This window comes from Pleuronectes platessa, chromosome 20 (assembly GCF_947347685.1).
Source record: "Pleuronectes platessa chromosome 20, fPlePla1.1, whole genome shotgun sequence".
NCBI classification, from domain to species: Eukaryota; Metazoa; Chordata; class Actinopteri; order Pleuronectiformes; family Pleuronectidae; genus Pleuronectes; species Pleuronectes platessa.
In genome coordinates this window covers 7544797-7569037 of record NC_070645.1, presented here as the reverse complement: position 1 = coordinate 7569037, position 24241 = coordinate 7544797, and the positions used below count along the sequence as shown (strand labels likewise).

General features: G+C 43.3%; 2 protein-coding genes across 5 annotated transcripts in view; one reads left to right on the top strand and one right to left on the bottom strand.

The window, feature by feature from the left end:
- vill (villin-like) overlaps positions 1 to 7829 on the top strand; it is an 18411-nt gene extending 10582 nt beyond the window's left edge. The window contains exons 3-21 of one of the 3 annotated variants that reach the window (XM_053412060.1): positions 210 to 288; positions 439 to 513; positions 623 to 813; positions 1167 to 1275; positions 1499 to 1609; positions 2225 to 2430; positions 2523 to 2601; positions 2696 to 2794; positions 3278 to 3431; positions 3625 to 3725; positions 3812 to 3949; positions 4037 to 4195; positions 4316 to 4495; positions 4601 to 4746; positions 4965 to 5109; positions 5694 to 5882; positions 6103 to 6171; positions 6361 to 6672; positions 7374 to 7829. In XM_053412060.1, the coding sequence (XP_053268035.1) occupies positions 210 to 288; positions 439 to 513; positions 623 to 813; positions 1167 to 1275; positions 1499 to 1609; positions 2225 to 2430; positions 2523 to 2601; positions 2696 to 2794; positions 3278 to 3431; positions 3625 to 3725; positions 3812 to 3949; positions 4037 to 4195; positions 4316 to 4495; positions 4601 to 4746; positions 4965 to 5109; positions 5694 to 5882; positions 6103 to 6171; positions 6361 to 6672; positions 7374 to 7487 (2656 nt within the window). In that variant the 3' untranslated portion in view covers positions 7488 to 7829. Of the gene's footprint in view, positions 1 to 204; positions 289 to 438; positions 514 to 622; positions 814 to 1166; positions 1276 to 1498; positions 1610 to 2224; positions 2431 to 2522; positions 2602 to 2695; positions 2795 to 3277; positions 3432 to 3624; positions 3726 to 3811; positions 3950 to 4036; positions 4196 to 4315; positions 4496 to 4600; positions 4747 to 4964; positions 5110 to 5693; positions 5883 to 6102; positions 6172 to 6360; positions 6673 to 7373 lie in introns of all 3 variants that reach the window. The other 2 variants (XM_053412059.1, XM_053412061.1) reach the window with 2 other exon arrangements.
- plcd1a (phospholipase C, delta 1a) lies at positions 7830 to 24241 on the bottom strand. 2 transcript variants are annotated; one of them, XM_053412063.1, is made up of 15 exons: positions 23967 to 24241; positions 20110 to 20268; positions 15905 to 16133; positions 15617 to 15746; positions 15287 to 15515; positions 14998 to 15199; positions 14341 to 14485; positions 14106 to 14258; positions 12883 to 13032; positions 12628 to 12784; positions 12362 to 12478; positions 12092 to 12270; positions 11348 to 11483; positions 11110 to 11259; positions 7830 to 10299 (listed from the first exon to the last, which is right to left on the bottom strand). In XM_053412063.1, exons 1-15 carry the CDS (start codon positions 23995 to 23997, stop codon positions 10208 to 10210), a joined length of 2259 nt encoding a protein of 752 aa, XP_053268038.1. In that variant the 5' UTR covers positions 23998 to 24241; the 3' UTR covers positions 7830 to 10207. The 2 variants fall into 2 exon arrangements, with proteins under 2 accessions (XP_053268038.1, XP_053268037.1); XM_053412062.1 differs by lacking the exon at positions 23967 to 24241 and adding an exon at positions 21992 to 22228.

Genomic DNA, 24241 nt, shown 5'->3' with positions numbered 1-24241 from the left:
AAGTGGCTCAAAGTAGGAATAGTCACGTAAAATACAAGAAGCAGGGAACTGCACTATTGTACTTAAAGATCACAATGTAAGATCTTATGTAAATCCAAACTTTCCCTCCTCATGTCTTGTTGTGTGATTCAGACCCATGCAATTCCTTTTGTGTGCACAGAACAAATACAAACGCCATTGTTCTTTTCTCTGTGTTTGTTTCAGTCCAGCAGAACGATGAATGAAGACAATCAAAGCACGTTTAAAAATGTCAGTCGAAAGCCAGGCCTGCAGATATGGACCATCAACGTGAGTCAGGCCCAGAACAAACACGCAGCCCACGTTACTATGAATGTTGACATTGCGGCTCACTGGGCTCGACGTTAAGTAGGGTGTGTCGCTAAATGGTATTTCTGTGGAAGATTTCCTAATGTTTAACGCGTTGTTGTTGTTGTGCAGAACATGCAGATGGTGCCGGTTCCATCCCAGGCCTTTGGTAACTTCTTCGAGGGAGACTGTTACATTATCCTATACGTGAGTTGAATCATCTCCCAAGAGGCTCAACGATAATTAAATCGTGACTTATGCACGCCTGGATGGCCTGTGTGTTACATTTGTTTTCTGCCTCTGCGTTTTTCACCAGACGAGTGCGAACAAGGGCTCTGCTGACATCCACTACTGGATAGGGACCTCCTCCTCTCAGGACGAGCAAGGTGCGGCCGCCATATTCGTCACCCAGCTGGACGAGTACCTGGGCGGGAGTCCGGTGCAGCACAGGGAGGTGCAGGGCAGCGAGTCGCCACGGTTCAGGGGCTACTTCAAGAATGGCCTCATGTGAGTCAAAGCAAAGAGAAGGAGTGTCTCTCTCTCTCTCTCTCACACACACACACACACTAAGGCTGTAATCTCCCTGAGACAGGGTTTACAACACTAATCCCACGTTTGAGTTCACTATGACACAAATTACACTTGTTTTGTTGAGGCTTAGCGGAGAAAAACACAATTTTCTCCGGTCCAGTGTGTTTCAACCTTCAACTTCACATGGCACTTTGGATTCACAGCAATGTAACATGGAGGTTTATCTCAAAATTAACCATAAAGTTGATTTGGTGTTCACATTTCCTCACGTGTGGACATTTTATTACACTTGAACTTTGGTCACGCACAGTTTGCTGATCTCTCCACAGCTACAAGAAGGGCGGAGTGGCCTCGGGTTTTAACCATGTCGACACAAACGCCTACAACGTCCTGCGATTGCTGCACGTCAAGGGGAGGAAGCACGTCACAGCGAGAGAGGTATGACACATCACAAGCAGTGCTGGATCTCGCTCAGAAAGAAATTAAGGCGTGCTTGTTGATATATGCAGGTGTTAATGACCAGAGAAGAGTATTTGATCAGTATTTTCCTAAGTTAACAGCATTCAGTTCTCTCTGAACTTTTTTATGCTTTCTCTATTTGAATAGAGGGAAATTGCCTGATAATCATCCGTCATGTTGAAGTTTCTGTGTGCATGTGCAGGTGGAGGTGTCGTGGAAGAGCTTCAACAATGGTGACATATTTCTCCTGGATATGGGGAAGGCCATCGTGCAGTGGAACGGCCCCCAGAGCAACAGGAGAGAGAAGCTCAAGGTACAGTCGTAAAAGTCCACGTTACCTGATGTATTAACAATCAAGCAACAAGGATAAGCTGGATAACAAATCATTATATGTGGAGAGTTTATTACTAATATAAAATTGTGTTGTAAAAAGGAGTGGCGTTCCCTATAAATCAATTTAAACGTGCATATTTTGGAAGTCTTCCAGGAAAGTAAAAGTCAGAAGATGTCCAGTACTTGACTAAATGTGCTTAGTTTATATTAACTATGCAGAGCCACAGAGTCACATGTTCATGTGGACATATAAAAACTTCGAGGTTCTCTGTGGAACCCCTTTGGAATCACCAAAACTCAGTATATACTTGACTACAGGCCATAGACGTTATATAAAGATGGACGACGCGTGTCCACTTAAACCACTATCTAGAAATGAAGCCTAAATATCCTGGATACCAACGCTGCCATCTTGGCCATGAGTCTCAGCTGTCAATCATGACGTTTCATCCCTTTTTACAGCGTCAAATAACACATTTAAACTAAACTTAACAGAAAAATTATGCTACATATTCTACATCTTCTCTCTCTCTCTCTCTCTCTCTCTCTCTCTCTCTCTCTCTCTCTCTCTCTCTCTCTCTCTCACTCTCCGCAGGCAATGTTGATGGCTCAGGACATCCGTGACAGGGAGCGAGGCGGTCGAGCTCAGATCGGATTGGTGGAGGGAGGAGACGAGCGAGACTCCCCGGAGCTGATGAAGGTCATGACCACGGTGCTCGGCCAGAGAAGCGGTCAGCTAAAGAACGCCACCTCTGACGACCAGCCCGATGGGCCACAGAACACCAGCGTCAGGCTGTACCAGTGAGGACTCTTTCTTCACCCCATCACAACGCTGCCACAATAACAACAATGGGGCTGTTGTTTACTGTTTTCTTTCTTGTTTCTCTCCTCAGTGTTTTTGACAATAGCGGGAACCTGGTGGTTCAAGAAGTGGCCACGCAACCTCTGACACAGGACCTGCTGCACTCCTCAGTAATCAGCCTCTAACATGCTCCTCAGATGCTGATTCTTAGAGCACAGGGTTCTGTCTCTGTCTCGCGTTCACTGTTTCTTCTTCTTCTTTCAGGACTGTTACATCGCGGATCAGGGCGGCTCCAGTGTGATGGTGTGGAAAGGCAAACAGGCGTCGAAGGAGGAGCGACGGGAAGCTCTGAACAGAGCTCTGGTGAGTTCCCTGAAAGAAATGTACTTCAGAGGTCAAGGTGGAACAAAACCTGACAGCCCATAATTAATTAAAACGATATAATAATGATTCTGCGCGTCATGACCTTTGATATATCTTGTTTTGACTTTTTAGTTATTCATTGTGTAAATTCTGTTATTGAATCAGTGGAATTCAGATTTTTGCATTTTGGATTTGTTTCTTCCTGTTTTACTTAGAAGCTTTTTTTCCTCTTTTCCTTATTTCCTCTTTTCTAACTTCCTCCTCACTTCCTGTCTTTTTCTGATTTCCTGCCCCTTCCCTCATGTGTCTCACCGGACTTCAACTATCCCTCCTATATGTCCTCCCTGCTCCCCTCCCTTCTCCGTTAGTTAGATTCCTAACTTTTGGAAATCCAGTTTTTTTGTGAATGTTTTTTTTTACTTCGGACTTTTGTTTTGTCAACGTCTCGAAAGATGAACTTTGTCCACTCCACATTTCTCCCAGGGCTACATCAAGGCCAAGAACTACCCACCCAGCACCAGAGTGGAAGTGATGAGCGAGGGGGGAGAGTCAGCAATGTTCAAGCACTTGTTCAAATCCTGGATAGATAAAGGACAAACCCAGGGTCTGGGTTCCACCTACAGCGTGGGGAAGATAGGTAACCTTCACCAAACCGCTGCTTATTCACATCCAGCTCTGAAATCTCATACACATGTGTAACGCCTCGTTGGTTTAGGCTGGAACCGATCGTTCAACCTTTTTCTTTTCATAATAACTGAGTTTGTAGTCTGTTTTCACACAGAGTTTTCACACTTTATCTAAATGTCTCCTTTAAACTTGTGTCCTCTCAGCCAAGGTCGAGCAAGTGAAGTTTGATGTGATGCAGCTTCATGCGCGTCCTGAACTGGCAGCACAGCAGCGAATGGTGGATGATGCATCTGGGGAGGTGAAGGTGAGTAAACGAAAACAAAAACCCACAGAGCAGAAACACGACTGACTTCAGTGTCACATTCCTGGAAATGTCCCCGTCTTCATCAGGTGTGGCGCATCGAGAACTTGGAGCTGGCCGAAGTCAATCCCAGCACGTACGGCCAGTTCTACGGTGGCGACTGCTACCTGGTGTTATACACATACCAGATATCGGGCCAGCAGCAGTACTTACTCTACATGTGGCAGGTCGGCATCATCACAAACACGTTTAAACTTTCATTTAGAATAAAAATATGAGTAAGACCTACACATAGATATAATGTCTTGCACCAGGGCCGACACGCCACTCAAGATGAGATCACAGCCTGTGCCTACCAGGCGGTCAATGTTGATAACAAATTCAATGGAGCCCCAGTCCAGGTCAGGGTGGTGATGGGAAAGGAGCCTCGCCACTTCCTGGCTATTTTCAAAGGCAAACTCATCCTCTTTGAGGTAGGACTTTACATTGTTAGAATCATGAACCACCTAACCCCAAAAAACTATTAAACGCATGCTGCAAACAATATATTTGTGTTTTTGCATGTGTTTTATTCTATGTTTGTGTGGCCACAGGGCGGCACAGGGCGGCCGGGTGTGGTGAACCCTGACGCCGCTGCCAGGCTGTTCCAGGTAAGAGGAACTAATGAGTTCAACACCAAGGCGACAGAAGTGCTGGCGAGGGCGTCGTCCCTCAACACCAATGACGTGTTCCTGCTGAGGACGGATCAGATGTGCTACCTGTGGTATGGAAAGGTCAGTGTTTGCTTGTTGTGCAGTTAATTGTGAGCATTATTTGCATCTTTCTTCATTTTGACACTAATCCGTGTCTGTCTGACGTCTGGCTCGATCTGTGTGCAGGGCTGCAGTGGGGATGAGAGGGTGATGGGGAGAGCCATGTCTGATGTACTGTCCAAGCAGGACAAGCAGGTGGTGATGGAGGGCCAGGAGCCGGCTGAATTCTGGGTAGCTCTGGGAGGAAAGGCCCCCTACGCCACTGACAAGAGGTAAACACAGACCATCACACCTTCAAACCTTCAAACAGACCTTTAATTATGATTTGTAACCATAAATAAGCTTACATTTAAATACCCATAGATAATTTTTATATCAAGGTTAGTTGGATAAGCCCGGTGTCAATGAAATAAAGCATACACGCCCACACACACGTAAACAGAGCAGATGACACAGTTATGATGATGGAAAAGCGCTGTGTTTATTTCAGACTGCAGAAGGAGGAGCCTCCTCACAGTCCCCGCCTGTTTGAATGCTCCAATCAGACGGGTCAGTTCAGGATGACCGAGGTGGACGACTACGCCCAGTGTGACCTGGACGAGGAGGACTCGATGCTGCTGGACACCTGGGAGGAGGTGAGAGGTCAAAGGGCCCCACTCAGACCTTGGGTTGATTTTCTGTGGGAACTGGAGAATAATCTGTAACGTTTATAATAATAAGCAGGAGGATTCTGGATTCATTTTTAATTTTTTAAGTGCAAACCAGAATGTGAATAAAGATGGACGACATGACATCTCCCCAAAAGTAGAGTGTCTCAATCGCCCTGTGGTCACTCGCGGCAGTTTATGTCATAAATCCCACCACCTCCATGTTAGCAGATGGAAAGTCAAAATCAAATAATTGTTTCTCATTTTAGAAGTGATCATTTATCCAGTAGCTTTGGTTTTAATTACTTATGTGATGCTGTAAAAACGTGAGACTGACTCTGGCTCCAAATGCACAAGATGGCTCCGTTCATATAAGGGATATTTTGGCTTAATTTCTCGATAGTTAGAGCATCATCTAGCATCATTTAGTAGACTGGTACAAGAGCACTGACAATCTTTGCTAAAAAAGAATATATATAAGTGTAAGTTTCTTCATGTCCTCACACATTTTCCTCCATCGGTTTGATGAAACGTCTCAATTTCTTATTTCCCTCCCCCCTGTCTCACCTCAGCTTTTCTTGTGGGTTGGAAACTTAGCCAACCAGTACGAGACCAAAGAGGCTTGGACCTGTGCGCAGATATACCTGAGGACCCACCCTGCAGGCCGTGACCCCGACACACCAGTCCTCTTTGTCAAACAGGGTTATGAGCCGCCCACCTTCACCGGCTGGTTCAATGCATGGGATCCTCATAAGTGGAGCGTGAGTTCATTAGCCTCTCCTATCGCAGAGGGAGGCGCCAGTGTATCATTAATAGACTAATAAAGCACCATCAAAGCATTGCTAATCACTAATGATGTTATTTATGGTGGACGAGCGTCATGCCTGCCCCATGTGCATGGTGTTATGGAATGTTTGAAGATGAAGACGACCCTGCATGCTCACTAATTTTGCTCCCTGACTCACTTGATCTTCTCCACAGGGAGGCAACTCTTATGAGGAGATGAAAAAAAAGCTGAGAGATCCAGCTTCTCTCTCACAGATCACAGTAGTAAGTGATTGACTGACTCTAATCCCAACTCTAATTTACAGAACGTACTAATATCACCCATGTAATAATGACTCATGTCTCAAGTGTAATCACAATAATCTGTGTAGGTTTACTCTTTTGATGTTTTCTCCCAAATATCATATTTGAATTCACTAAAAATACAATTTCACAAGCTCACCTCTGTCGCAGGACCTGAAGAACTCTTCCCTGAATAAGAGTCCTGTGAGCGGGGGTGGTTACAGGGCTCCGGGGGGTCCTGTGAGCTCCCCTCCGCCCTACAGGATCCATGGAGGTGATCTGTCACCCAGACCCTCTACTCCCACCAGCCCATCCATCCAGAGAGGCCAGTCCCCCTCCTCTGGCTTCTCTCCATCGTTGTCTCGAGTTGGTGGCACCGTGTCCCCCTCTGCTGGAGGATCTGGGACGTATCTGGACCCTGACCTCCTCCTCAACAAGTCTGCAAGTGAGCTGCCACAGGGAGTGGACCCCAGCCAGAGAGAGGTTGGTGCATCCTCATTCGAAAAAGTCAAACGCAGCAGTTGTTTTTGTCGATTTTCTTCTCACTGCAGGGTACTGAAGATACAACAAAACAAAAACACTAATTTCACATAACTTTATTTGGTTTTGAGTCAGACAGCCTCTCTTCGTCTCCATTGTGAACTAAATGCTGACGTTTATGTGTCTGAGAGTTCTGACTCATCTAGAGACAAAATCCCCACAGAAAACGAAGCATCATTACAAACACAGAAAACAGATGCATATAGATGCAAAAAACTACAATGAAACTCAAACGAGAAATGATAAGACATGCAAAACGAGTATAAAGAGACATAAAAAGATTACAAAACAGAATGGAAACAACAGAAAATAGACTTAAAAAGGCCGAAAGACACACAAAGTGATTCTAAAGATACACAAAATGACCACAAGAATACACAATTATTATAAAGGCATTCATAATGATTATAAAGATACACATAAGGACCACAAAGACACACAAAATAACTTGAAACAAAATGACACATCAAACCATTTCATAGTTTTACTAGCCTCACGTCACTCACAGAGGCCTTTTCTGTCATGATGATGACGGTGGTGATGATAGTGATGGAAGTTGTGGAGCTGGAAGTTGTGCATGCTGATGTGGTGACCGTGTCTGTACAGCAGGTGTCAGCCTCTGTGTTTCTGTGCTCTGTTTGCAGGACTATCTGTCCGATGTGGATTTTGAGAATCTGCTGGGGACGAACCGCTCAGACTTCCGGCGTCTGCCCAAGTGGAGGCAGAGCGACTTGAAGAAAAAATCTGGACTTTTCTGAGAAAGAGGAGAAAATAGGTTTTATTAAACCAATCTCACAGGACTGATGGATGCCACCGTGATATCGACGGAATATGTTGTGTTAACTTGAAGATATTTGAAAAACCAAAGTTCTAGTGATTAAAACTGCTGCATACAAATATATGGCTTAAAATGATTGTTATTAAAATCAGTAATATCATGGCTATGATATTGATTCATTTATGTAAAGATTCTTCAGAATGGTCGTGCTTTATACTTTTATCTTTATTATAAATGTTAGAATGTGATCAGCTTCTCTCACCATGTCTTCTGCTGCTTCTGAATCACTTAAATTATGAATAAAAAACACAAAAACTTTAAATCCGAGACCATCAGTTTTTATTTGAGATCTAGTGCAAATGCAGGTGAGATAATGAATACACTGACAGTCAGAGATTTGTCATGCGGGGAAAACAGCTCTGGTACATGAGGGGATAAAAAAATACAAATTAATTTGATTTTAAAATACCTTTTGTCAATATGTCCGGAGCAGATTTATTTATCACACGGTAATTACCCTCTTCATACCAACGATCAAAAAGAGGAAGTTATGAAGCATTTAGTTCTTTAGAAAGAAATATTAATCACACTGATAAAAGAACAGTTCCCTTTGACATACTGCTGCTACAGACTCCGGAGGCCAACATCACTGTAGAAATAAATCTGAGATCATTTAGATAAAGATTTGTCCTCAAGTTCTGTATAAACAGTTGATCGCTTGTTTTGCTGCTCTAAAAAGCACTGTTTCATTGATTTATGGCCTGTATGAATGACAGGAGATATGAAGTCTGACTATCAGTATCACTCTTCATCAATTAATATCATCATATAATATATATATATATTTATATACAGTCCCTGACAAAAGTCTTGTCACTTATTCATCTAGTAGAAACAACAGCTTATAACCTGACTTTTAATTAATCCATTGGTTTTAGAAATGGCTCATATGAAAGCTAAAACCCTCCCAAATTATGTTTAATATACTAAAATAAATTTGCGTCACTGAAGAAAGATTGATCATTTAATGAACACAGAAAGGTCAGATTTTGGCAAGACAAAAGTTTTGTTGCCTACAGATGGTAATGTGAAAATTTAACAAATAATTTACTTCAAATAGAAAAATATGTTGCATAGCATCAGTGAATTAAGTAGTGGTGCTGTGAGATCCATATTTAATTTCTTGTATGACTTCCATGAGCTTGAAGAAATTTATCCATGCGGTTCGACAATGATTCATACAATTTATTGATGAACTCATCAGGAATAGCAAAGAAAGCAGTCTTAGATGCCTCCTAGAGTTCATCAAGATTCTTTGGTTTCGTCTTCCATGCTTCCTCTTTCATTCTACCCCAGACATTCTCAATGATGTTCATGTCTCGTGACTGGGCTGGCCAGTCCTGGAGCACCTTGATCTTCTTCGCCTTGAGGAACTTTGATGTAGAGATGTAAGTATGCGATGGAGCACCATCCTGCTGCAAAATTTGACCCCTTTTATGGTTGGGAATGTAAGAGGTAGCTAATACTTCTTGATATTTTAGGCTATTGATATTTCCTTCCAACCTGCAAATCTTTTGCACACCCCCACACTGGATGTAACCCCAGACCATGATTTTTCCGCCACCAAACTTAACTGTTTTCTGAGTGAATCTCGGATCCTTGCGGGCTCCAGTAGGTCTCCTGCAATATTTGCGGCGGCTGTGATGTAATTCAACCGAAGATTCATCTGAGAAATCCACCTTTTGCCACTTTTCCAGCGTCCATCCTTTTAGCAGGCTGTGGGCCTTGGCAAATGCCACACGTTTTTTTAATTGTCTTTTGTTTAGTACTGGTTTCTGGGCACTGATTCGACCATGGAAGCCATTTCGAGACAGAATTCTACAAATTTTCCTGGTTGACACAGGGACTTGAGGTGACCAGGCCTGGTGGAGCTCGGCTGCAGTGGGAAAGGGGCTGGCCTTGGATTTTCGAGCCAACAAACGGTCCTCCCGAGCAGTTGTCTTGCGGGGTCTGCCGGACCTGGGCTTGTCAAAAACATCTCCAGTCTCTTCAAATCTTTTTCTTATTCTTTGTACTTGACGCTGAGACACATTGAAGGTGTCAGCCACCTCAGCAGTGGATGTGGTCTTCAGCCTCTTGATAATCAACGCTTTGGTCTCAGGGTGAATCTTAGGCATGTTGTCAGAGGTCAAGTTGCAGTTGATGTGAAGGTCTGGTGTGCTGGGGTTCTTTTTATACACACCCACTAATTGATTGATCAATTATTGATCACAGTTGAGGCTGTAATCTAGGATTGGGTGCATCATATCACAAGGCGCTGTTTCGTTTGGCACCAAAACATTATTTCAAAAGCTGTTGGGATTGAAATTAGCCATTTCTTGTAAAAAAAAATGTATTACAAATTAATTGAGCGGCACTTAAGGTCAACTTGTATCCAAGCGACAAGACTTTTGTCAGGGACTGTATATAATAAACAAATTCATGTTTTTCTTTAAATTAGTTCCTTCACTGCTCTTTCATACACACTTTCATTCATTCTTACTTTTCTATCAAACACTATTTATACAGCTTAAATTACACAATAAACAGGAAAAATGTTACAGACAGTTGGGAGTCCGCCGCTTTTACTTGGAGGACAAAAAAAAAACAGGAAAAAAAGAAACTGTTCCTGGCGTGAAGCTTGTCTTTCCACATGCGAGTCTAGGGGGCGTCCACGAGCATGAGATGCACAAACAGTCCGGCGGAGCAAATGACGTCACCTCTCTTGGTGAACAACGGGACGTGGCGGTAGCCTGGGGGAGAAAAAGGGAAGTGAGGTTTAGCTTTGTCATTAAAATTAGAGTTTGAAGTCAACAGGATGACATCGGAAGATGCAGAGCTGTTGAACTGACGGAACAGATCTATTTTGAATTAAGACATCTACTGTTTAACGCACTTAGACAAAAGATAAGATGATAGCATAAAATAAGAGGAGCATAGACTGTATATAAAGATGGTTGTCACACTTCAACCTCCTCCCACTATTCAGAAATAAAGCCAAAACATCCTGGATAGGGACGGCGCCATCTTACGCAGAGTATGAGTCTATGCTGTAGCGATCGGTGGATGGAGGAGCTGCGGTGACGCAACTAATCACGAGTCAGTCTAATTGTCAATCATGACAAATTTACTACTTATTAAACTAATAAAACTAACCCATTAAAACCAAGTTCATCGGACACATGAACACCTTCTTTGGGAAAAAATTACTCAACGTGTACTTTGACTTTTCTGCTTTTTTTTGGTCCATGTCTCATCCGCTAACATGGAGAAAACGGGTTTTGTGAACTATACTGCTGCCAGGAAGGGCTTCAGACACTTCAGCTTCACTTTGGGAGAGCTGTCAGTTCGTCCATCTTCATTTACAATCGATGGTAATGAGTGACTATTCAAGTCGGAGAGACGGCAGGTTACGTTAGGTATTCACGTTGTTCTTCCTTGTCTGTTAAATAACCCAAACCCTAATTGTAGTCACTGTAGTCTTGAATTTAACATGTGACCATTCACCGGTCTCCCCCCTCACTGCTCTTTCTTCAACATCTGGACACAATGAAATTTGTTACCGTTCTGCACACTGGTGAGCGGTAGACAGTACTGCCCGATGAGATCATTCTGGGATGTTGAGTCATAGTCCTCCACCACAAACTGCACCATGGCCAGATCTGGCACTTGGATGTTAAACAGAAAGCTTTCGTTCCACATGGGGTTGAAACCTGCAGGGATGGATTGGTGGATTAGGATTTTGTGTATGGAAAAATTCTGTGTATATATGCATGTACAGTGTTAGTCTGTTACGCTCACCATTGTTGTCAATGTAGTGTGTCTCCTTGCTGGCGCAGTCTGCTGGTACACCGAAGATCTCCACTCTGACCAGAGGGTCCACAATGGATTTGTGTTTGTCCTTATTGATTTTGGGTAACTGCTGAGCTGTGATGACCTGTTGTATTGAGACACGAAACACAAACACACAAAAATGTACCTTTTGAAGTAGTTTGCCTCATGATCCAGCAGAGGGTGCTCACTATCAGTTAAGTTTTTTTTCTACGTTAATGGAGGGTGCTAGCATGCAAAGTCATCCTAAGGGGACAATCAAGACAGTGTATGGACGTATTTTCTGTTCTGCACCATAAAACATAAAATAATGAACAAGGGTAATGTCGCGTTCACAAAAAGCACGATGTCTATAAAGTATATACAATTTGCATTAATCGCACATTGCCAAACGGGCACCATTAGGCTGTTTTTCGACTTTGAATACATTTGAACGATTTCCATGTCATCTCAAATTCGCTTAAACAAAATCAGTTTCTCGCTGCTCAGCTGATTTACAGGTGGTGGTGATGTGCCGGGAAACTTGGCATTACACCAACAATCTAAACAATGTGGCTTTCAAACATTTACAATATCACTTATGCAAATCGTTTATGTGTAGTCAATGTTTTCATAGGCCTCAGATACATATGCAAAGTAACACTGGACGTTAACAGATCTTTTTGTTTGAAAGAAAACACCAATGTTTCAGGTTTAACCACAAATCGCTCTCACCATGACGTGAAAGTTCTTCTTCTTCAGCCCGGGCCCTGTGGTCAGCGTGTTGGGGTCAAACTGAGAGGACAGACTTCTCTGGAATTCGGGTTTCAGGACGTAGCCGCAAAGGCCGTTCTGCAGAAACCGTCCCTGGTTTATGTGCATCTCCTTTGAGGTGTTCTGGAAGTTCAACGCCACTAAAGAAACACGTCAGAGAGAAGTGATGTCACTAGTCCACTTAGTATCAGTATCAGTGCTGGTTATCTGCGTGTAGCAATGCGACTGTACCGATCTGGCAGCCAACGTTCCACATGGGCACAGGGTTGTAGTTGGAGGAGTCGGTTCTGGAGCCGGCCGGGTAGATCCTGCTGAGTTTGTCCATGTTGTGATGCATGAAGGCAGTAGCTACGAGGACACATTCAAACACTGGTGTTAAACACTTTAACACACATAACAAAGTCTGTGCGTGAGTAGTCATGATCGGGTTTGTCGTCAGAAGCGGATCTCAGACGTTTCATGTGTGAAATAACGTGTCAGTTCAATGCAGTGTTTACCTGAGGTATCAGCCAGGTTGAACGCTTTACTCTCCTTTAAGGACGACATCTCGTAGAAGGCCTGGTTCTCTTTGGCGTGCTCGAAGCCGTTAAAATGGACGCTCTTACAGTAGATGACGATGTCTGAGAGCTCTTTGGCAAGTTTGATCTTTGATTTCTGGAGGGATACAGGATGGCAGCTCAGGTTCTGCGCCTTTTACACGGAACATGATTTCTACAACAAAATATGACTGTTTTGCTTTGCACTTAACGCACCTTTGATTTGGCCTTTTGTCCGTTCACCTTACAATCTGCCGCCTCATCCTCCTCAGACACGGTGTCTTCTTCTATGGTGCTGGTGTTGGTGAAGGCAGCGTCCAGCTTGTTCATTCGTTTTCCCTTGACGAGGAACTTGCCCTTCAGCTCCTGCACTCAGACACACAGATATGTATTGTTGTGAAATGTCTACGTACACAATTCAAGATACTGAGCAGTATAAAAGCACGTCACAGCTAAATGCAGGAAATCCTATTGTTATTTCCCAATGACAAAAAGCATTGGTGATTCCTCCTCACGCCCTCTGATAGAAAGGAAAATGTTGTGTAATGCACGGATCATAATTTCCGCTGAGGCTGACAGAGCCACAAGCATTCATCCCATGGGTGTTGGATTTTAAACAGGAGTGCACACAAGCCCTTTGGTATGCAACTGAAAGCTGACTTGACATTCTAGCACTCTTCCTCCTTGCTTTGTGTCTCTCCTTGTTGAAAATCATTTTTAAATCCTCCTGTAGCGGTTTTAAGAGAGACGTATGTCCTCGCTGTTAAAGGGGATGAACACAATGAGGGTTAAAGAGGAAGTACATGGGGGAAAAAGAGGAATGAGACATTATAAATAGAAGGAGAAGCACTGAATAATAGAGTTACAAGAATTACCGCCCTGCAGTTTCAGTCGGCACGCATTTTTTTACAGCATCAAAAGTAGTCATAGTGACGTTTGCCATGTGACCACCGAATTCAAATCAGTTCATCCTCGAGTCTGACAGAAGATTTATACCAGATTTGAACAAATTCCATCAGGGTGCTTTTAAGATATTAATGGGACGGATGGACAAACGGACAACTTCCCTTATGAAAGAAGACATTCTCTAACAAGGGGTCAAGTCTCACAGTCAGATCTGCCCTCAAAGCACTAAATGAGAGATGAAAAACTCAGGTCCATCCACAGTCAGAGGAGGAGCAGAGGCTCGAGCCATCTGTTATTGTGGTTTATTTGGTGCTCAGATAATGAGATGGGCTTTACTTTAATCTACTCAGCTTCCTTTCCCAGACAAATCTAATAGTCAAGATAAAGTAAACAGGAAAGTGGAAAGTGGATAGAAAAGACGGCACAGCGGCTCATTAAGTTAAGAGGTGGAATTTTTAGGTGTGGTCTTCCGTTGGTGATTATAGAGCAAGGCTCTAAAGTGTCTCTCTGAGTCACGGGTAAGGGCCACGCACCTCAGGTGAGGGGAAGTTGGTGGGCATGGTGCTGCTCAGAGGCTTGGTGACCAAAGCGTCGCCCAGGATGGAGATCAGGTGATGGGCCATGAGCCTCTGTTGGTCCACGGTGCAGTGGTTCTCCAGGGACAGGATCACTGGGTAGTCAGACGTCTGGAAGACAAAGTGAAGTGTGAAGGTGGAGCTTGCGGCCGGATGAACCCTGACCCGCAGGTGAACACAATATCTCACACACCTTGAAGGCGTAGTCTTTGATCGCTTTGATGACGTCTCTGAAGATAACTTTGGAGGTGAGCGTGTAGCCGTGATAAATAACAGGCTCGCCGTTTGCCCCGTCCCAGCAGTCCAGCTCCACACAGCGGCAGCTCTTCATGAGAGCTCTGCAAGAAAGGAAAACCGTCATGATCGCCAAAACACGACGGAGATCAACTTCTTTACAAACCAGCCAGGAACACAGGAGTTTCATCTGAATCTCAACCAAACCAAATTGGCTCTGAACACAAAACTTACAAATGGACGTTCACAAACCAATGTGTGTCACTCAGTTAAAATAGGACTTGAAATTGGATTCTGCTTTAATATTATTCATATTATTGATCTTTCAATGTGGCTGATTCCCTCACAACTAGTATAGGGAGCAGGAGAGAAACATGTATTTGATGGTAATTTCATTGCAGATGTGTAATAAGTAAAAAAATCCAGAATTCTCCTGAATTAAAATTGCATCACAAACCAAACATTTTTGAATCTTATTTCCTGAATCTTTAGTTTGTTGGATGTGATAGTATTTTGAGTATTTTTGTTCTTAAGTTCAGTTCCTGGTTAACATGATGGCCTATATCTGTTATCAGGGACTCAACTTTCATGTCATGTACAAAGTAAAAGTAGTTACTTTATGTAGGCCTCCGTGCTGCTGGGTCCTTTCAGTTGGTCTTCCATCAGGTATGTGTTGTGTGAGGACGAGATGTAATAATGGTTGAGGGGCTGGCTCATGTCCTGGTACACATGTTTGTGGGCCGGATTGAAGATGGATCCCTCCTCCAGGTGCAGGTACATCAGGAAACCGTCTTTTGTCATTTGCTTCATCTGTTTCGCTGGTGAACAGACGGACGTGATATGAAGACAAAGCGTTCAACGTGAACCACACCTCAGAGTCAGGGCTGACTGGGTTATAAACGTACCTGTTGCATCCACCTCGTATTTCTCGATCAGCCTGTACGCGTCCTCCATGGTCGCCTGCTCCCTCTGCTCGTTCCGCAGGAAGTTCATAAGGTCTTTGGCGCTCATCTGACCCTCGGTTTGAGCGCAATTCCCATAAATCACATCGATCTCCTCCCGTTTCGTGAGTAGGTCGTAGAAGTGCTTGATCTCGGCGCCTTCAAGCGATCCTGAATTGGACTTGTCACACGTCTATGCAACATGAGACATAATGAGGCAATCAATCAACCAGATAACTTGATTTTAACTCTGATGAACCCAGAGGGGTAAATAAATTGTTGAGAGAGACTCACCTTGAAAATGTCCTCCGCGTAAACATCGTCAACTTCAACGTTGACCTGTCGCAGAAAGTGCTTCAGCTCCTTCAGGGTCATCTTGCTGTCCTCGTTCTTGTCTGCTTTCCGCATGCAGTTGAGGATCCAGCTGGTATTTAGATGTAAGGATTTGGTTTACACTTCATCTCAGGAATTACACAACTCTGCAACAGCTGGAAGTGCAAAAGGTGCTAAGCAACTCCTCCTTAACATTTCACACAAATCTATTCAACATATTTCTCGATTGAAATACTCCTCCAAGGATACTGCTCGCTCTTCTGCTGGCGGCTGAGGTTGTGCATGTTGCTGATGATCTTGTTCAGTCCGCTGACCCACTGTTTCGCCTCCGGCCCACTGAGCGCCATCAGGTCAAGGTTTTTCTTGCGACCCTTGAAGATGATGGAGAAGCACCGCTCCTCCTCACTGGGGTCGGTGTGTTTATTAAGCCCCTCAGACTGTCGGCCCATGCGCACCGAATCAATGTCGTCAATGGTGACTGTTTGGAGAGGGGAAAGGAAAAGGGAATTATTGGAAATTGGAGGCTTCGCCAGATGTTGGTTTAAGGACCCTTATTTACTGTGTCCTGAATTCGGGGACCACATCCTCCGGAAGCCGCAGAAGACCAATTACAGCTCAGCCATAGGAGGATGCAGCTGACATCAGCTACGCGAAGGATGCAGCCTTTAAATTGAGACACTGCTATTGACTTGAAAAGACCAATCCAAACAATGCTTAAAACATAACTGTAATTACTAAAAAACTAATTGAAATTACTTCAATTCTGACAAAATCCTGCATCCATCTCAAATCCAGATGTGCAAAAAAATGTAATGGGTTCTTCACTGACTTCCACCAAGTTCCGTAGTAGTCCATATAATTGTTTTTGTGGGATCTTGCTGACAAACAAACAGACAAACAAACAAACAAACCAACAAAAAAATTGACGTGTGGCATGAGAACATAACCCTCTTGGTTAACAAAGCTTTATTTCTTGCAATTCAGCAAGCAGTTGAACTCAAGGCTTCCAGTATTTTTCTCACAATTGTCCTTGGGTTTCAGTGTGATATCTAGGCCCGACCATGAAGTAGCTGTCAGTCACCGCGGCACCTTGAAGAGCAACGTGACAGTATCTTGTAGCAGCAGACGTTTTGTTCTCATGACCACAACAGCACCAGAAACCGTAATTACATCTTATCAACAGGAAGCCTGTGTTTGTGTGTGGTAGCTCAGTTCTGTGGCCTTCACTCACAAGGGCCATGACGGCTACAGATAAAAACCTATGTCCACACGCAGATACCAAACACATTACATAACAATGGGTAGAGACAGAATTTTGTTTACCACGAACTGAACTGAGCACTTGTTTTTCTGTCTGCTGAGCACAACCCAACACACATTCCATGGAGATTTCATGTCTACACATAACAACATCCTCTCTTGATCCCATCCCCTCACACACAGGTAACACATGCACGTCGAAAACATCGTGATCGACATTACAGGGGCGAGAGATATTTTTGTTTTATCAGACGCCCGCACAGAGACAACAAAACCTGAAGGTCTCTGCACACACAGCCTGTTTTTAACCCACACATCGGGGGGGGGGCAGCTCTATTGTCAAGCGGCTTAATGTACGGAAGAGCATGCGTGACCGTGGATGATGTAATCACGCCAAATGGCAACAGCTGCCCCGCTAACAAAACACAACAAAGACTAAAGGCTTAGCACAGAGGCCCTGTATTGTAGCCGGGCTACACTGTCAAAACAAAACCTCGAAATTGCTCACCTAAACATGTTTTTGAAATAAAATGAGCAAAAGACATCTAATTGCATTAGAAATATTAATTATTGGATTCAACAAACTTAATTTCTTGTGTCAAGTTGACCCAAATACTGTAAGAGGAATTGTATTTGTTGAATTAAAGTTGAGTGAGGGGTGTTCCAGACACTTAACAAAGACCCAGAAAACTATTTGAGCCTTTTTATTTGTGGGAAAGAATCTTTCATCGGGACCAAACGCATTTAAGTCAGGTCAAGTTTAGATCAGGGACTCCCAACAGTTTTGCTGCAATCCCAGCGTTTTCAGCCTTCACGTCCCGAGGTGAGAGAATCTGATCAAGAGCAGCCTTTGTTCTCGTGAGAATCAGAGACTATCTCGGGGCAGAATTAATCTGAAGGTCAGACTACTTGAAGAGAAAAACACAACAGTGAGGGGGGCGGTGCGGGCGAAGCGCGCCCAAGGCTCGAGGATGAAAACACTCAGCTGACTGCTGGATGAACCAAATACCTCGAACGCTCCCAGCAGAAGGGGAGTGTTTGTTTAATCTGAGCGTGCGCGTTGTCCTCCAGCACAACAGCCCACTGTGGAGGAGTTTCAGGAGTTTTCAAATTTGGACCCGTTTCAGAGAATTCCATCTGGAGAGGTCCCAAGCAGTGTCCGAGACATGTCGACCGTGTCACGCAGGCATTGCTTGAATACCGCACCAAACTTCACACAAAGAGATTACTGTGCTCAGCCCGGCAAAGTTTGCGCTGCTGTTTCTAAAACTCTTTTCACGTAAAGGAAACTCTGCAGCAAGGAGACGGATTTCCACTGTAGTTATTCAGCCATATCCGTGTGGGTACAAATAACTTGACCTCCAGGTTAATATTCAACTCTGGCTTCACAGTTATAGACTCATTAGACTCGGTGAGAAATTACCCAAATAAAGGCACGTAAAAAGAAAATGAAGCAATAACCACCTATACTTATCTTATCTGTCAACTTGTTTGAGCACTCTGCTGATACTTTTCATGTTGGATGAGATTTTACAGCAATCGTCTGCTCTGTGATAAAACCACAGTGATAAAATGAATGTGTCCCCTGAGATATATGTGCCGTCTTTATGGTGGCGTGTCTGACATTTACCTCGTTTGACCCAGACAGTTTATACACAAGTGTGTTTGTGTAAACTGTGTGTCCACGAGTTTGGGAAAAAAAGAAAAAAAGACATGGTCAATAAAACCCAGCCCTCGAGGCTTATGAGAATAGATATATAGAGTGAAATACGTGTGGCTTGGGAAACTGATTATATAAGGGCTTGGTCACAGAAGTAGAAAGAATCCGAAATAGGAATTATTATTGATTCTCATTTTATTCATATTTCTCGGGCAAACTGATTGAATATTATATTGTTTTGGTATTAATAAAGAAAAATATATTATCATAGTGGCATTGTCACAGAAAGATTTTAAATGTTATCCAGCACTGCCTGTAGGCCCAGATTTAACGAGCTGTCGTTTTCAGACATGAACTCTGGAAAACGGCTCCCGGGGTATTTTCCTGCTGTATCTAGCATGATCTCACTCTGACATTTTACCAGGGGGCTGGCATGACAAGTTTGGGCAAATCTTCAAAGCTACTGACTCTGACATTTTTAGAGGTTTTACAGTATGAAACCCTCTATTCTTACATTCCTGAGTCAGGGAAACTAATAAAAAAACGACAAGACTGGGACAAAATGGTGGATTTGAAATGAAGGAAGAAACCTCAGTCAGAGCAATAAAGGAGGGCTCAATCTTCAAATGCCATGCCCTGTATATCATGTAGAATAACAATGTGGAAAAACAGACGCCAAGATTTCATAAACAGTCTCTGACTCACTGATAAAAGGTTAAACTCATATTGCTTTGATTGACACACTCCTACCCCAGGGTCGTACCCAATGGAACTGATTGCTAGTTGTCTGTTACAACAGGGAAATACCCCTGAACGAAAGGCCCTAACTACGTAAATGTGGTCATGTAAAAAATACAGTAGCCCTGGCACATGGCTGTTCAGTGTCTGTATCTGTTGGTTGTGTGTGTGTGTGTTTGTGTATGTGTGTGTGTGTGTGTGTGTGTGTGTGTGTGTGTGTGTGTGTGTGTGTGTGCGTGTGTGTGTGTGTGTGCGTGTGTGTGTGTCTGTGTGTGTGTTTAAGGCTCAGGCTGTTTACAACGTTATTGGGCCTAGGAGCCATAGCCGTCGCTGGAATGGGAGGGAAATCCGAGCTGCCGGAGCCCCAGAGGCATATACATTCACACCCTGACAAAGGATCGCTGGACCAGAAATCACAGGAGCATAACCTCTCTCTCTCTCTCTCTCTCTCTCTCACACACACACAACATGGAAAAACATACAGTCAAGATTCTCATTAGTAGTTTCCAGCCTGTCTTAGTCCACACCACATTATCTGTGTGAGGCTGTTTCCTTTCCACGACCTCTCAGACGCCTTTTTCAGACATGAACGATGGAAAAAGTTGGGTCGGAACAGCTGACTCACACTTTACAGTCTCACATCCTCTTCGGAACATTTCAGAAGAATGTTCAAAGTTCAGTGCATGTCTGCGAGCAGCTACATCCTGTATTCTCCCCTACCAGTGAGATTTGAGGGCCACGTTATGTTGTAAGAAGTAAAATGAACACAAATTCACATGCAGAGGATGACACTCACATGTTTGATTCTTCTTGAACATTTTATGGGACTCGTGCCACAGGGTCTTGCAGTCCTCTTGCAGTCGGAAGAAGCGGATCTTCTTCCAGTGGGTCGAGCGAACCTTGACCAGGGTCCCGCCGATCAGCAGGAAGTGGAGATCCGAATCTCCCTCCAGACCTGCGGGAGCGAGAGAGACAAATTATGACGTAGGGATATTTGGCATTGTTCTTAATGTTAACCTGTAAAAAGATGAAAACCAACCATTGATTGGATTCTGAAAAACTCTCTTTCCATCCAATCACAGCCCAACACACTCGCCTTGAGCCAATCACCTGCATGCCAACTAATGTTCTCTCTCCCTCCTGTCAACTCCCTACAACTGTCCAACCAGAAGCCCTTCATGGGACGCCCAAACTTCGAGCACCATTTCCATCCCCACCACCAGTGCCACGGCTCTATGGTCTCCTTCATATCCAGAGCCCCTATTTCACAGAAACTGCTTCCATGGTTTTCCGATGTCTACGCCAAAGTCTATTCCTGTTGTTGACAATAAATTTAATTTGATTCAATTTCATTTACTCATTTGTTTCTCCTGATAAAAAATAATTGTACTATAGATAGATAGATGTAATACTTTGCCTCCCAGTTGAGCTTCAACCCAATCACAGTGTTAGTGGTTTATCATTCTGGTGAATAAGCTGATTGTGACCTGGGTGCGTGCACGTCTGCTGAGAGACTTTTTCATAATTCATGTGAGGCCACAGTCGAGGTCCAAGGACAACGGCTGCATTGCTGTTGTTTACTTTTATTTGTTTTCCATCTGGGTGTGTTTGTGTGTGTGTGTGGGTGGGACTGAAATGACCTTAAATGAATACAGAGCTCTTTCAAACAGATGTTATCAGATGTTATGATTTGTCCTCTCAGTAAGCAAAGGCCAACTGGGGATAAATGCATCATCTCATTGGGGACTGTCTCAGGATTGTGGGCAGAGACATGAAATTCCAAACTTTCAATTTGTTTCCAAGCTGCACCACAAACCCTCAGAGGCTGTTTATGAGTCTCTGCATCCAGGCAGAGGAGGGAAGTCCAGAGATTCAGCACCGCCTCTTCTCAGTCAGCCTCTCTGCCCTTTTGCTGGCACAAATTGTTTTTCCTGTAATCTCCCTTTCCATGTCGTCTAAGAGAAAGTTTTTTCACTGCTTCTCAGGAACAAGAGAGCAGCCAAGAACACGTTAATGATTTCTTACACTTCCCAAATCATAAACGTGAGTCACACTGAATGGAGCTTGTGACAATCGGGTGACTGTTCTCTTTTCTATTCTTTTCTTTTTTGCAGGGTAACCACTTTGAGATTCAAGGGCTGGATAAGTGAGGCAGGTCAGGACAAGAGAGTGGCGAAAACCAGAGTCAAAATAACAGGGAGCTGATGGTGAAGTAAATGAGGGTTTGCATCACAGAGGGAAGGAGAGTCAGAGTCCTGTGTTCGGTTTGAAGTTGGAACATGACACGGTGTCCTCTCTGTGGAGATTAATAACGCAACTGTGCTGGTGCAGTGCGTAAAACCAACCGAAGCGAGAGAAAGGAGGGTTCCCTTTCTCTGTTTGTGAAGCTTTCTCTGACTTTTTTTTTAAACGCCCTCCTGTGTGTGTCCCTTTATCTGAAAAGACTCTGAGTTGTCATCACGGCAGTAAAGGGAAAAATGCAGCGATGCAGGGAACGAGGAAGAAAACAAACTTCAAAGGTTTACGCATAGTTTACATTTGGTTCATGGAGTACGGATTACGATCTGGGAGAAGTTAGCGGAACATTGATTGCATGTGTGCAGACTTGAATAATAATAAATAAATAATCCGCGTTTTCGTCACCTTTCTCACACACCCACGCACATCTCTGGACTCACCTATGCGCCTTCCATTCTCCTGCGCAACCTTCTTCGCCCTTTCCTGGAAAGCCCGCTCTTCCGAGGCTGTTCTCCTGGGCCGTTTATTTAAACAAGACATTACGGAGGACTGACTTTTGAACTTTTACAAAACTAAACCCAGTCGTCGTTTAGCTCAGTGTGGAAGAGAACCAGGCACCACGTAGTCCCCCTCCAGCTCCACAGGGCGGGTCTAAACTCATCCACTGCTCTGTTATAGCCGCTATTCGCTGCGATGGCTCCTGTTCAGCTGCGCACACCCTCTGAAAGGCTTTTAACTCTGTATATCAATATATGTCTGGTGATATATAGTTGTATTAACTTATTGGTAGTAAAACTCTCTCCCCTGATTGGCTCAGCCACAGAATGGTTCCACTTATTTTATTATTTCAATAGTATAGTTCCGGTCATATGATGATTTCCTCTTGATGTCAGATAATCTAATAACATTATGGCTTGAATTAAGTATAGGCGGCACCCTGCATTCTGCTGGTATCACATGCATCAAGTCTTGGATCCAAATTCATTGTTTTGTTGATTTTAAAAAGAATGTATTATGAACTGAAAAGGAAAAAGTCAATGTCAAACTGAAAGGTCAAGTTTTGATCCTAATGTTGACAAATGCAAAGCAGCGTATTCAAGTTAAAATTAAGGATACAAAAAAGACAAATGTAAAGGTCAAGAAGATCCAAAACATAAACTCAACATAAGCTGACAATTGACTTTAACACTTTACTTGAAAAAGTCTGGTAATATAGTCTGAAGATAAATTCTTATTCGTGTTAAAGCATGTTTAATGTCTCTGGGCCAGGCTCCTCTGATTGGCCCAGCCACTGTATTTTACTATCTTACTATCTTAGTCTCAGACGCAGCCTCACTCCATGATGATTTCTTGTGGTTTATAAGAAAATCTAATTATACAACTGGCTACATTATGACTTTAAATGGACTATAGGCTGCATGTTGCAATTTGCTGCTGTCATGTGCACCAACTTAAGGGGCGAAATCATTGTCAATTTTTTTGTTTGAAATTGGGACATTTAGTCAGATATCTTGAAAGTCGTCTGTCAGGTTTTGCTGAGCATCTAAAAAAGGTATGATGTATAATGATGTTGCAGCATTACCCAGCATAACAGTCACATGATAATAGAGTTGTTTTTTAAGGAATGAGTTGATCGGCAATAAAAGTCCAATAAACATTTATTTTTAGTTTATTTTAATAGAGTTTAGGAGAAGTTTTTTTTAAATTGAAATAACATTTTGATTTAAACTTATTTTTCCACGCATATATTTTGACTTTCAATTTTCTTCTGTCTTTCAGGTTAGGTTTGTAACTCTGACTTTCCTTCATGGCCTCAGCTGCTCTCTATTTTTCCACACTCCATTAGTAATGGTATTTATCTCATCTTTTACATCTTATTGACTACTGAGAGCTGTGAAACATATATCATAATAAGAAAAACAGAAGAATGCAAACTTTATTGAATGGTTTAACATTATCAAAAACCCAAACAAAACTAAAATGTTTCAGTGTGTTTAAATGTCATTTATAAAACGACTTCACCTTATCAATTAAAATCTGTATGAGTCACTGATGAGGAGCACAAGCCCTTGTGTTGTGACATCAACATACCTAATCCTCCTCATGTATGTAACATGATATATTCCTGGCAACAGATATTTCACCAAACAAAACAAGACATTGCCCCCCCACAATGTTAACCTTGTTATTTACGATAAAGGAAAAAGCAGCACAGGGACATAAAACTCATCTCGTAACAAACCACAAATAGTACATAGAGTCTGTCATGCTTAAAAAATTACTTTTCTATTACATAATGTATAAATAAGTTCGAACTCCAGCTGAGAAACGACACCCCAGGACACAGAGAACAGCAGGGGAGCTCTTGAATATACAGCAGAGGCAGTAGTAGTAAATCTGGAGGTCACCACTCACCATATTTACCAGCTGTGCCATTTGCCTCCATTGTGCTGTCAGTCAAAACAAGCCACCGTTCACAGGGATAGAGTCCTCTCCTATTCCAGTTTACTCTCACTTGTTATACGACAGGATGTATCGCAGCCACCATGAAGCTCGTCTGTTCGTCCAGTGAAGGGAAAATTCCAGCGTGCTTGTGTGTGTGTTTCCCCCTTGGAGCCGACCCACACAGTGAGCAGTTAATGCCAGCCCATCAGACTCCTATGCTCCCTATGTCCACACCCACTGCAACA